Genomic DNA, 13369 nt, shown 5'->3' on the forward strand with positions numbered 1-13369 from the left:
CAACTACAGAAGACCCTGCCGCCCCAAGTCAGATGGAGGGAGCGTACCAGTAGTATAAATAAACAGATATCCACAAATCTCAACACTTCCCGGGAGATGATAAACACAATACTCAAAACAATGCAGTATCCACCTGTACTGAAACCCAAGAGCTTTTACCAAATACATAATCAGTTCCATTTCTGGAAATACAGAAGCGTCCGATCTTACCCGTCGGCTTTGACCCATGACGTCACAAATATGGCGGAAACGTCCATAAACGACAATTCCAATATGGCGGATATAAAAACATCACATACGTATCATAAACACTGAAATACACAGGTTTCACAAAAAGCCTAATGACTCTAACGGGACAAGCGTGGGAAATTGGGGGTTTTTGGGTGGGGAGAAACTAAATATACACAAATGTAGCCACCGACCGCCATACAACACCACGCAAAACGACGAAAAAAATCGACATCACAAAACTGACCAAATACCAAAAAACACATTCTTATCCGGAATCAGACACTTCCCTTGACCTATATAGATCTACAGTAACTCCCGATCCCATAAATTGGGATCGAACACTTCCCTTGACCTATATAGCTCAACAGAACCTCCCGATCACATCCCCCAATACAAAACTCAAAAAACACCACAAACCATAGCAAACAAACACTTCCCTTAAACCTACATACATCTACAACAGCTCCCGATCCCATAAATTAGGATCGAACACTTCCCTTGACCTATATAGCTCAACAGAATCTCCCGATCCCATCCACCAAAACAAAAATCAAAAAACACCACAAACCATAGCAAACAAACATAGCTGTAGAAATTTGATCAGCTCTAACGGTGTCTCGCCCATCATCGCCCTCAACCGAGCACTATTCATGCGGTCTTTCATATCCATTCCTGAACAAAAAACCACAACCGAATACACTCAATAACAAACTCACCCGACGTACAGCAATTATCATTACATTAACCATCACACAAAACCGTTAACTCACTAATACAAATTCCGCTTCAAAACCACGAACACAGCACTCACCACTGAGCAACAGCAAACTGGCCCCAACACACCAAACAAACGAAAACCATGAACACACCACCAGAGGGCACAACAAACACCAACACGACATCTACAAACACGCCACAATCACAAACCAAACTCTGCGCCGTAATGACGTCACACACCACGACACGCTTACGTCACGGGTCAAAGCCGACGAGTAAGATCGGAGGTTTCTGTTGACCCCCATTTCTCAGAAATTAACACTGCCCCACAAAATATTTAATATAAAATAGTGATTTACACTGAGTTAAAACAGAAATTATTGTTCTAAAAGTTTGGGAGTGATAGACAACAGCCCACAGTTTCACAGTTCTTTAGTGTTTTCATTTTTAGTTTGAGAGGGGATGTATGTAAAAGGATGGAAGATAACGTTTCAATATCCACAAGCTGATTCTGGGAATGGACATCCAAATGAAAAATGTTGTCAAGTAACAATCACAGCAAATACATTTTGGTGAGAAGCACGGTGCACAACTGGGTGGTCTACTTGCCTGCAACACACCCCTGGGGCTTGATTAGTGGTGGAAGTGATACTTCTACATCCAACAGGTAGTACCCCACCACTCCCCCTCCAGCACTATGATAAAAGAGACTGGCAATATAATCTAGCCAGTAAAACAGTGAAAGAGAGGGGGAGGGGGGGACCTGTGGACTTTTAACAACAGGAATGTGAAGCAATAGAAGTTGGAAAGATTTGGTGTCATCTCAGAATGTCCAATCAGATGCTGACAGAGGCCTCTGGAGCTTATTGTGTGGTACAAGACATCCCTCCACTCCCTGACAGCAGCCAACAAGGTCATGACAATAAATCTCAATTGAAATATATTGCCCACACTCACAAATAAGATGTAGCATTAGGTCTGTGGTGTGGACACTACTGGCTGGTTCATAAGGAAGCAAGTACACAAGTCATAATGTTTGCCACAAAGCAGCATAACTAGGGCATTCTAACTATACGTGTGTCGTCAATGGGGGGGAACTACAGACAACACACAGCTGACAAAGGGCAGTTGCTTACTTGTAAGGAAGTTGGAAAGAGAGCCATCACATGGTAGTGGTCTCCTGTTGTTTTTAGTCTGTTCGTGTACACAGTACATTGTTCCTTGTTCCGAGTCTTCACAGATGTACTGTGTAAATTCATGTGCAGTTCATGCCCACCTCCAAGTATCCCCATCGCCAAAATAAAATTAAAGCTTTATTCAGCCACAGAAGGATGTTGCAATCACAGCCCAGAATATATCGCTGAGGCAGCAGAAACTAACACTTACTTCATTATCTTTTCAGTGGTATGAGGATTAAATTGGAGCAATTCTCCTGTGTTTTCTAAACAAGAGGAGAAACATATTCCTGGTATTTCAGTGCACTCACCAAAATGTGGATACCCAATGGATAGACAAGATTCAAAACGCATGGTGAAAACAGTGAGTAGAAACATCAAAAATGACAAACCCAGTTATGATTTTCTTGTTACGTTCCAAAAATGGAGGATGAACTAGTAAGGTGAAAGCCTGAGCTTTTAACAAAAGGACGAGCAGAAGGGCTCTCATTTGTTGTTAATGCGTTTTTTTAACTTTATCAGCAAACATTTCCTGAAAATAATGGGCACCCAGAAAGAATTTTCAACCTTGACAATCCAGGCCTTGCAAATGATCCTAAAAAAAGTGAAGTGTGCCCCCCCCCTCAAAAAAATAAATAAATAAAATAAAAAATTTAAAAAAGTGCTAGAGTGACACAGTCCCATTTAGGGATTCAGAGGATACAGGAATATTACAGTACAATGTTCTCTTTGTAGCAAGTGCTGATGCTGAGCATTATCCTCCCTTTGTTATCTTTAAAGGTGCTGGAACCCTGCGCAGGACTTGGGTTCAAAATAGACCAACTGGTGCACTATATGGTGTCACAGTATCTGGTTGGATGTAGGATTACATATTCAAAAGATAGCTCAATATATCTGTAAATCAAGTCAAAAACACTGAAAAAATGTTTCTTGTCATCTTTGATGGGCATGGCAGTCATCTAAACTACAATGCCACCTGTACAGCAAGAGAATATGGCGCTGTTCTTCTGTCTTCCTACAAATATATCTCATGCTCTTCAACCTTTGGATTTTAGTGAATTTGCCCCATGAAGAAGGCTTGGAAAGATGTCCTGAATAAATGGTACCGCAAGTCCTGCTCAAAGAATATGGATAAGGCTGTATTCCCAAGTCTTTTGAAGAAGCTTGTAGCTGTTTCTTTCACAGCTAAGTACATATTCATGACTTCAAGGGGTCTGGTTTCTATCCAATACATAAAGATGCAACTGGGCATCATAGAACCAGTGGAGACACACCTTATCTGAGACATCTTCAACTACACCAAACAACTCTGAAGACTGAAATACACCAGATCCACTCAATTAGGTAGGCATAAAAATGTGCTGGGGCCAACATCTGTGGGTAGGCCTACTGCTACTGACAAACCCCACTATCAATAATGAAGAAACTAAGAGAAGCAAATATTAAGGCTGTATCACCTAAACAGTCAGCAGGGCCTTGATCAATTCAAAGAGGAAACAATGAAGAGTACAAGGCAGTACTGAAGAAGTGCATACAAACAATGAAGTAGAAGAAAGACTAAAGGAAGAGGAAGAGGTAAGAAATCAGAAGAAGAAAGTTCACATCAGTATGAGCAAAGAACTTAAAGACGAAAATAAACATCTGAAAAACAAAAGGAGCAATGCTTAAATTGTGAAGAAACTTTGCTTTGCTAAGCCTTGTGGTGGAAATGATAAAACTGAAGATGAAGAAGAAAGCCTTAGTTGTACTACAAGAATTAACTCAAATCCAGAAATAATAATGAGGTCATGGGTTTCAGCGCACTACTGAAGTGAATGTGATAATACAGCAGAGGAATGTGGGGAACAAGTAATAGCATAAAGATCCACAGAAGCAATACCAATATTCAGTGAAATTTTTATCCAAATGCAAGGGGCATGGTCATCACCATATTTTCCCAAAAGTAGTCGACATAGAATGTATTTATTCAGGAGAATAGTTGAAGTGTTTCCTGTACTTGATTTTATGGGAGGTATTTCAAATTTACTTGAATGGCTTGAGGTAGAATTATCTGTTTTATCTTTGTCATGTAACTCACATTACTGATTTCTCATTAGATTTTTTGGAAACTTAGTTGTGTGTGCTCTGTCATGGGTTTCATGGAATTAATCTAGGTAACTTTAGGTAAAAGTTCAGATAAGTGTGGCATTATAGTAGATTATAGTATGTTTAACTTAAACAGTACACTATGTACTCAAATTAACCCTTTCATGGGAACAATTGGGAATAGTTCAACTCAGGATAATTGTGATAAGAAAGGGGCATCATACTTTAAAATGCAATAGAAATATTCTGGGTCACATAGTTATCTTATGAAGAATTCACACAGTATTATTTCATGGTAATAAGCTGTAAGCCATTAAACTTAAAAATGCTGCTTCTTTATACCCATATTATTCCAGCTGAGCCTAATGGAGGTTAAAAGGGTTAAAGATTGTATATAGGGGCCTAACAGGAAAAATTGTAGTAGCTTTGTCATACACGTTGTAGTTTTTAATTCCACTTTGTAGCATGTTTATTCCTTAAAATATATGTTGCCAATAAAGCAATTTGCGAGAGCTAATATGTAATTTACAGAACCATTACGACAAATCCCTACATTTTCTTACAGACACAGACCTAGTTAACAGTAGCCATTGAAAATGACAGACATTACACGCTCATGTTAAATTACAGTAGTTTGGCGACACTGTCTTTTCTATTTCATCATTGTTCCCATTACCCTTCGCACAGACTATGCGCTATATCATACGTTACATTAACATACTTAACCTTCCTCCTTAATCTACGATTATTCACCATACAACACGGGCGGATTCTACACTGCCAACAGGGCTTGGTTCTGTACTATTATCAAGAAAGTTAAAAAATGTGTTTGCATATATTACATAAGAACACTTTCTACTCACATTTCTGGGTTTCTGCCCATAATATCTTTTCCACAATCAAGCATGGGCTTCAAGTCATTGAGGCATTTTCCCAAATATATTTGCTTGACGCTTGTATCCGGCATTGTTTATGGTTTGTCGAAACACTTGTACGACGATCTGTCACAACTGTCATGCAACAGTTCGTTTTGCAAATCTTTGCAACAAATGCAAACGTCGTATCATTTAAAAAAAAACAATCGTCAAGTATGGATAAGAAATAACCACCCGCCGAACTTTATACTCCGATGTGGACATCAACACACATATTTAATGAACAACGCAAATATTTTCCTCATCTTATTCCCCATACACGCCAAAGATAATTTTACATACACTAACAAGATCACCCAGGTTTAATCCGTTTACCGACTCAGCGAAGTTACACTCGAAGTAGACGGAACTTCTTGTATAAGATATATATATATATATATATATATATATATATATATATATATATATATATATATATATAAGAAAGATCTTGTGTGTGTTTACAAGAGTATCTGCAAAAGTGAAAGATTATCTAAAGAACGCGAAATTCATGACAAGTGAAAAGGCACCACCATAACGGTAACACAAATTAAATAATATTCAAATACTTCCCCCATAAATAAAATAAAACCAAAATTAAGAGTACAGAAGCAACTGCGGTTATTTCTTAAACATTACAGGAAGATGCTAGATTCACCTTGGCAAGGCCCGTATCACGCAACGAGCTGTCTGTGCAAAAGTCTGCGCTCACAAAATCCCCGCAGACATTTCGTTGCGCGGGAATAGCGGATTTGCGCAGATATGAGCGCAAATATGGAATTTGAAGTTGGAGGTTTGAGCGAAATTGCTCAAATCTGTGAGTTCAAATCACATCTGCGCAGACCACTGGATCGTGTGGACAGGAGATCACTGTAAATCTGGCGCCAAAACGTATTTGAGTCAGTTATTTGTTCAGTCAGGTGTTCTCGTCTGTGTGTACACTTCGCAGAGCAAATTTCAAAATGACAGCTACAGTCTTCTACATAGTTGATTATCGAATTTTATCGAAATATATAGAAGTCACACACGCTTGTGGAAAATTAAACGAAGAGAATGCAGAGATAGGGATAAGAAGGCAGCTGTTTATAATTTTTTTTACAGAGAAATAACTAGTGGTTGGCCGATCGCAAAACAGGGAAACTGTACATAAATAAAAGAAAATTCGTAGAAAATTCAATCTAGTGCTGAATGATTGCTAGCATACTTTCACTCAGTACTGTCCTATGCCATAATCTGGTGAACCATGACACCATAGCAAAAAAAGTAGGCACTATTTGTTCCAAAGAAGAGTGCAGCCAGAATACTGTATGAAGCTGATAATGGAAAATCTTGGAACTGTGCCTTCAGGGACATAGTTTTTATCAAACTTTTTTTACTTCCTAATATAGGAAGAGAGATTTAGAGGTGAACTGTAAAAATGACGATTACCATATTACAAGTAAAACTTTCCATGTATAATATCAATCCCTGTCTAAAATACAGAATGGAATTTTATATTCTGGTGCAAAAGTTGCTGGTACACTTCAGACAGGGAACTGAAAATTTCGACTTAGAAACAAACTGAACTCTAGCTTATTGGCCATGTATATAATTCCAAAGGATATACTGTCTCTCAAACATATCTAAAACTGTAAAAATATGATCTGTAACTTGTCAGAATTATGGTATAGTGCCTTATTTGCCTTCATGAAATCATCCTTCAGTACAGCATAAATAGCTCACGTGTGTTGGATGCTTGTTTCGAAATTGCAATTGCATATTCTACATGCTTCTAGCTCCTATCACAAGGAATCTTAAGGTCATCTTCAGCTGCTCATGTGGAGAAATTTCTCTCCTCATATTTTCCGTATTATACTAGGAATTATGAATATACACTTCCAAATCTATCCGCAAGGAGTTACACCAGTTGTCAAGTTCGCCCTGCAACTCATGAGGTAAATTTATGTGTGAAAATTGCCTTTCCTTAAACATCCACTGTGCAGAAAATTCTGATCTGTTTTTCTGTTTGTGACATTTTGTTTGCTTTTCGGTTTTTGCAACATAAGTTGTGAACAAAGTCCGTAATAGAATTTCTTCCATTTCTGAATAAATGATATGAAGTAGAAAATGCGAAAAATATAATAATAATAATTAATAATAATAATAATTGTTTTGTGTAAAGAAAACTTATGTCAAAGTGACACATATGACATCATTACGAAATGTTGTATTCATGGTCTATGGAACACGGATTAATGTATTTACGAAAGTAATGAAAAAAACTTTGAGGTTACTGCACGAGAAAGCAGTGGTTTGCCAGTGAAACTTTTTTTTCTACATCAACAGATGACGGGTGAGGAGCAGATTGGAATTTGTGTAGTGTGAAAATACCACATTTGCGGCGATCTATCGCAAGTAGAAACATCTGCGCAAATATCTGGGCAGACAGATCGTTGCATGTCGCCAGCAGAGATCAGAAACGGAGCAGGTACGAAATTAATATTGCCGGTTGCATACACTAGAGACGAAGACGCCGCTGTTACTTCAGTGCTATACCTGCTATCGCCGTTCCCACTGTAGTACCGCGAGTGTGACGAGCCTGAGAAGGTGGTGCTGCAGTCGCTCGCAACTCATCCACTCGTTCTCCTTTTCTGAATAATGCAGGACTGTAAGTCTAATCATGACATAATGCAGAAGTTGAATGCACTAGCCTGCTATGTTGTATAGCACTGCTAGGGCAAAAATGACTGACTCTTTTAGAGCTGTGGTTTCTGAGTCCATAAAAAATGGAGAACGAAAATTACATGATAGACTTTAGATTATTTCAAATGTCTGGAAGAGAAAGAGTTTTGTACATGGCAGATGGAAAACGTATGAAGTTTGTAAAGCCCCAAAAACGTTACACTCTTGTTTATTCTGCTTCCACCATGAAATGTATGTGATCAAACAAAAGAAAACAGGACTCAGATCAGCGTCACTATTGTGTACCCACAAGCAAGAAGTGTGCTATATATGATTCAGTGGCACTCATATGCTGCGAAGATATTAGAGCATTCAGTAAGATTCATGGCTCTAGTTTCAAAAAGGTAGCCCAAGCACTCATAAGTGCAGGGGCTGTAGTGCATTGTGACATTGATGTGGAGGCTATAGTACCACATCCAAGTACAGTTAGGAATAGAGTAATTGTAATTGCAGACATTGTTAAGAAGATGCTGGTTCCACAAGTTATTGTTGTTACTGCCGATAAAAGAACCTCTTTCAAGACTGATATCTCGTAGATGGAGGACACACATAAAATAACATACAGTCTGTGACTGTATCCACAATTAGTGAACTATGGCATAGGGGGAGCAGAGTACTACTTACCAACCCATTTCCTGATAAGGAAAAAACAGCAGTTGCGTTTAACTAGAGCTTGTTCGCCGTTTCGTCTCCTTAACAATTTCTGGGGACTTAATGAAATCAGCACCATTCATAATAGATCAAGGTTGTAATACAGTGACATGTCTGACAGGCATCACAAGACTTCCTTGTACGTCTTATGGTCTTAGCACTTTGCTCAAACATAATTTTAATTTAGAGCTTTTAACATCGCAGCCAGAGCTAATTCGTTAGGAGAGACAGTAAACTCATGTAAAGCACTAGTGGCATATTGTAAGAGAGTTAGTTTCTCAAAGTGACTCACAAAATCACTGAAACACGAGATCAAAGTCCAACACAACAGTTTATTAGACACGCTAGTTTTTGTGTGTGATCCTTTGATTGAGGTTAGGGAATTACTCCCACAAAAAGAGTTAAACAGACTTTAGAATATAAATGAATATACACTAAAAGAACTTGCCATGTTCTTCAAGCGATTCAAAGAAGCTAGTAGTGATCTAGAATGTGACAACTATCCATTTCTTAATTTAGTACTTCTTTGACGATGTATACTTCTGGATGAGTACTTGAGCCCTAATAAATTAGAGAGTGACACCATGGCATTAATTAAATTAAGGTTCAGAAGTTACATAGAAGTAATGATAAGATTATACTGCACTTGTACCACAAGATCGCAACACTTTTGTGTCCCTTATATTGAGATCTTTTGATGCTGAGCACTGGAGACACAGTTAACAGAGGTTGATGCTCTGTATGCAGACATTTCAGGTGGGTGAACAATTAACATTCTTTGTTTGTGGAACATGATAACAAGTGAATGTTACCGCAAATTGCGACATCTGTTCTTTCTAGTTATTCATGGTTCTCATGAAAGTACACCATGCCCATCGAATCTGCCACAACTGTTGAGGGTACAGTTGTATGCAAGAAGCCTGGACCATATGGGCAAACACTGCAAAGTATCATTCTACCTCTCAATTTTTCCTACCAAAAAAAAATGCAGAGGCCAAAACTGATATTCTTGGATAGGAGAAAAAATATTAAACGACAGTACCCTCTCTGTCACATGTAGCTAAGAGCATACTGTGCATTCAAAGTGGATCTAGAGTGAGGAACTCCAGTGCTGCAGGTTTAGTTGTTACGGAACATCACAGTTGTCTGGACCATCACATTGTGAATGAGATTCTATTGGCTCACAGTGAAAATGGTCTGTACTTCTGATGTAAATCAACTGGCGTTGACACTATTCAGGTATTAAAGTAATATTATGTTATTTAAATTTAATGATCCTCACCAACAGTTTCCTATAAACGTCTGGTCCATTTTTCTTTTTTTTGACAACTGCTCTAAATTTATTTTAATATTTAATCACTATTCAGAGAAACCACCTCATCCTATTCTGTTTAAATTTTCTGTCATCTCATTCATGGTTTCTTGTCAAAAGTATATATACAGAACACTATTCATTGCTAACAGATCAGTGTCAGTAAACTATCAGTGACCCACCATGGGTTCGCATGGGTGGCACTAATTACCTATGGCCAGACCCGTCTAGTGTAGTGGTATTACATTATATACACACATGGTTCTTGTGAATGAGTCTAATTATTAATGAAACCGTATCTAAATCCCTACAGTAGTATCCAAGATTAGTCTTTCCATAGGGACAGAAAACCACAGAGGGTGGGTGTTGGCACCTTGAAGTTATACTATTTATAGATAGTCATCATCGCCAACCATATGCATGTAGCGCCAATACCGCGAGTGCCTGGTTGTACTCGTGAACTCGTGTACTAGCTCTCCTTTCTGCGATGGCACAGTACAGGAGTACCTGACAACAGAGTCAAGTGACATACATACATATATATATATATGTGTGTGTGTGTGTGTGTGTGTGTGTGTGTGTGTGTGTGTGTGTGTGTGTGTGTGTGTGTGTGTGTGTGTGTGTGTGTGTGTGTGTATGTATATACATATATATATACATATATATATATATAAATAGAACACTATTCACTGCTAACAGATCAGTGCAGGGCAGTGATGGAGACTCACAAGTCAAGTCTCCGAGTATATGGAGACAGCGAGATCAGAGATGACATCAGACTAACCGCTGGCGATTTTAAAGCGAGCTCATTGGAGTGCATTTATGATCTCTAGTGGATGGGCCTTAAACTTCCATGTGATGTCACTATGACGTGTACATACCCAGTTTAGATCATTGAAGTCGTCTAGTGATTTTCATGGTCATATCGGCAAGCCTATAATTCACAAGACTTTGTGCAAACGTCAGGTCATACTGATGTCACACGCTGTATTGAAGATGAAAAGAGCTGTCCATTGACTTTCATGATTGCTTAGTTCATAACATGCGAGGCGAACATGGTGCTCAAAACGATAATATTCATCTTTAGTAGAGAGAACTGTAGATTACACTTTTTCTTTACTGCACAGTATATTAACCTCGAAGTTACATCTTTTATAATTGCATAAAGTTTTTCTTTCATGTTAACTGGGCTGTGGATAAGGGAGAAACTATAGTATTAGCAGGATTTAACTCTGAAACTTACTGAAAAAGTTGTAGAAGTTATTTTTTCTCATACTCCTCCATCAACCATGAAAGCGAGATGACTTACTGATTCACAAGCAAAAAAAGTTGAAGCCAGCTGGCATTGAATCCTGTTATGTATATACCGGTATTCAACAATGTAATTGAAGTATCTCATCAAAATAAGCTTTTTTTTTTTAGAAACTCTGAAACTGGATTCAGGAATTGGTCTTTAATTATAAAGGGTGGGTACCCATTCTAGCAGACGATTAAAGCAGCAGCTCTTATTTCCAAAGAGTAAATGCTGTTTCAAAACACCAACACATTGAGGATCTCTCGGAAATACGTCGCTATTAGTAAAATTTGCTGCAATAAAATGACAAAAAGCGTAATACTGGTGGCTAAAGAGGAACATTAATTGAAGAACTTTGTTTGGAAAAGGAGTATCTTGAAAGAAATAGCTCATAAACGGTCTTTTATACACTTTACAGATGGATGAAACTAAGTTATCTTTCAGTTATGTTGCAAATGTGTTAGTCTTTTATATGCTTTTTATTCTGAATGGTAGGTTGCTTTACCAGATGATCAACATGTGAATATTTATTCGCATTTGCGTGTTTCATGCTTACTTATGAAAATTAATAGAACCAGTCCAAGTTACAATTTTTTTATTTTTATTCTATGACTAGTTTCGAGCTGAGATCGATTTTCAGTTCAACCTACAGGGCAGAAAACCAAATTTGCACTCATGCATAAAACAGTTGTTATCAAATTCTTAAGTATAAGCCAAAGATACAGAACATGTTGTTTTAAACTTACATAACAAAGTCGAAAAAGGCATTTCTGGAGATTTCAAAAAATGTGTAATGTACATTGACAGAGCAGTTTACTCGTTCCTTTATTGTCATAAGGAAACCTCAGGAAGGGGGCGTCCTACCAGGATATAGGAAACTCTTTTTATGTGTTAAAATTTTTTCTCCAGCCACCAAGCCACCAAGAATACAAGAATTCATACAATAACTGTACAATTCTACAATAACATTCATGCTTTTTAAAATCTTTACCAAAAAGAGTCAAGTACTTAATAGCATTGACCAGTAGTACACAGCAGCGCCACAAACGACCCATGCTTGTTGGGGATACTTGAACAAACATTTTCCAGCGTGCATGGTGGAGCTCAAGATATGCCGTGCAGAGTGCATTAGACTCTGTGGAATATACATGTTCCGTGTTTGTTGATGGGGCAACGCGTTATAATTTGGTAGTCAAATGTATTAATATGTGTTGTGTGAATAAAGCATAAGTTTATTTTGTCCCTTAAATAGTAGTTACATGTCATTAGGCTGCGTTAATCTGCGTAAACTGCAACAGGTTATTGGCCCAGCTACTGGATTAAAGCGAAATAATAAGCTTAATGGTAACGTGTATTTGCACAAAAAGCGTGTGGAAGTTCGTATAAAGTTGGATTGTGTACACTATAAAAAGAAGAAAATAACTGTAAAATTAGTATAACACAGATATCGCAAATAGGGCGGCTTGTAAAGCGCGAAAATTACACGACCTGGAAATTTGCCATTGAGGCATATTTGCACTTGGATGACTGATGGGACGTCGTAAACGGTAAATTGGCACCTACGGAATCAAGTGTTTCTACTAAGGATCGGAAGGCGAAATCAAAACTAATCCTTTTGATTGATTCAGTGAATTACGTTCACATAGAAAAGGCAACATCAGCAAAGGAGGTATGGGACAAACTGGAAAACGCATTTGAAGATGTTGGTTTAACCAGAAAAGTAGGATTACTTCGTGAGCTGATAACCACAAGATTGAATAAGTGTAAAAGCGTGGACGAATATGTGAATAAAATAATTTCAATTTCCAATCGTCTGAGGAACACTGTATTGTTAGCTGGACTACCAGAGAAATATTCGCCAATGATTATGGGTTTGGAAAGTTCTGTAATACCCATTTCAGCAGATAGTGTTAAAGTAAAGGTTCTACAGGATGTGAAGAATGAACCAGACTCTAATGCTTCGGAAAAAGAAACAGCATCGGTTTTATACTCGAAATACAGCAAGAAGAAGCCAATAACATGTTTCAGATGCCAGAAAATTGGACATATTGCTTCAAAGTGTAACGAAAAGTTAAGTATAAAAGAAAAGAAGCATGTTAATTCTAGTAGTCCTGAGAGAAAGACTAATGATAAGGTAAGGCATTTTCTGTTTTTTACTCTTTTAATGAAGCAAGTGACGATCATGGAGAATGGTTCCTAGATTCAGCAGCATCTGTGCACATTACCAAAATTCTGTCAGGTTTGTATGATGTTCAGTCAAGAACTGACA

The 13369-nt window shown here is 38.0% G+C and overlaps 1 protein-coding gene across 1 annotated transcript in view; it reads right to left on the bottom strand.

Annotated features, from left to right (window-relative positions):
* LOC126188311 (ubiquitin carboxyl-terminal hydrolase 8) overlaps positions 1-5464 on the bottom strand; it is a 234883-nt gene extending 229419 nt beyond the window's left edge. The window contains exon 1 of the mRNA XM_049929908.1: positions 5072-5464. Coding sequence (XP_049785865.1) covers positions 5072-5175 — 104 coding nt within the window. The 5' untranslated portion in view covers positions 5176-5464. The remainder of the gene's footprint in view (positions 1-5071) is intronic.
* Between the last annotated feature and the right edge of the window lie 7905 nt (positions 5465-13369).

Source organism: Schistocerca cancellata, chromosome 1, assembly GCF_023864275.1.
Source record: "Schistocerca cancellata isolate TAMUIC-IGC-003103 chromosome 1, iqSchCanc2.1, whole genome shotgun sequence".
NCBI lineage: Eukaryota > Metazoa > Arthropoda > Insecta > Orthoptera > Acrididae > Schistocerca > Schistocerca cancellata.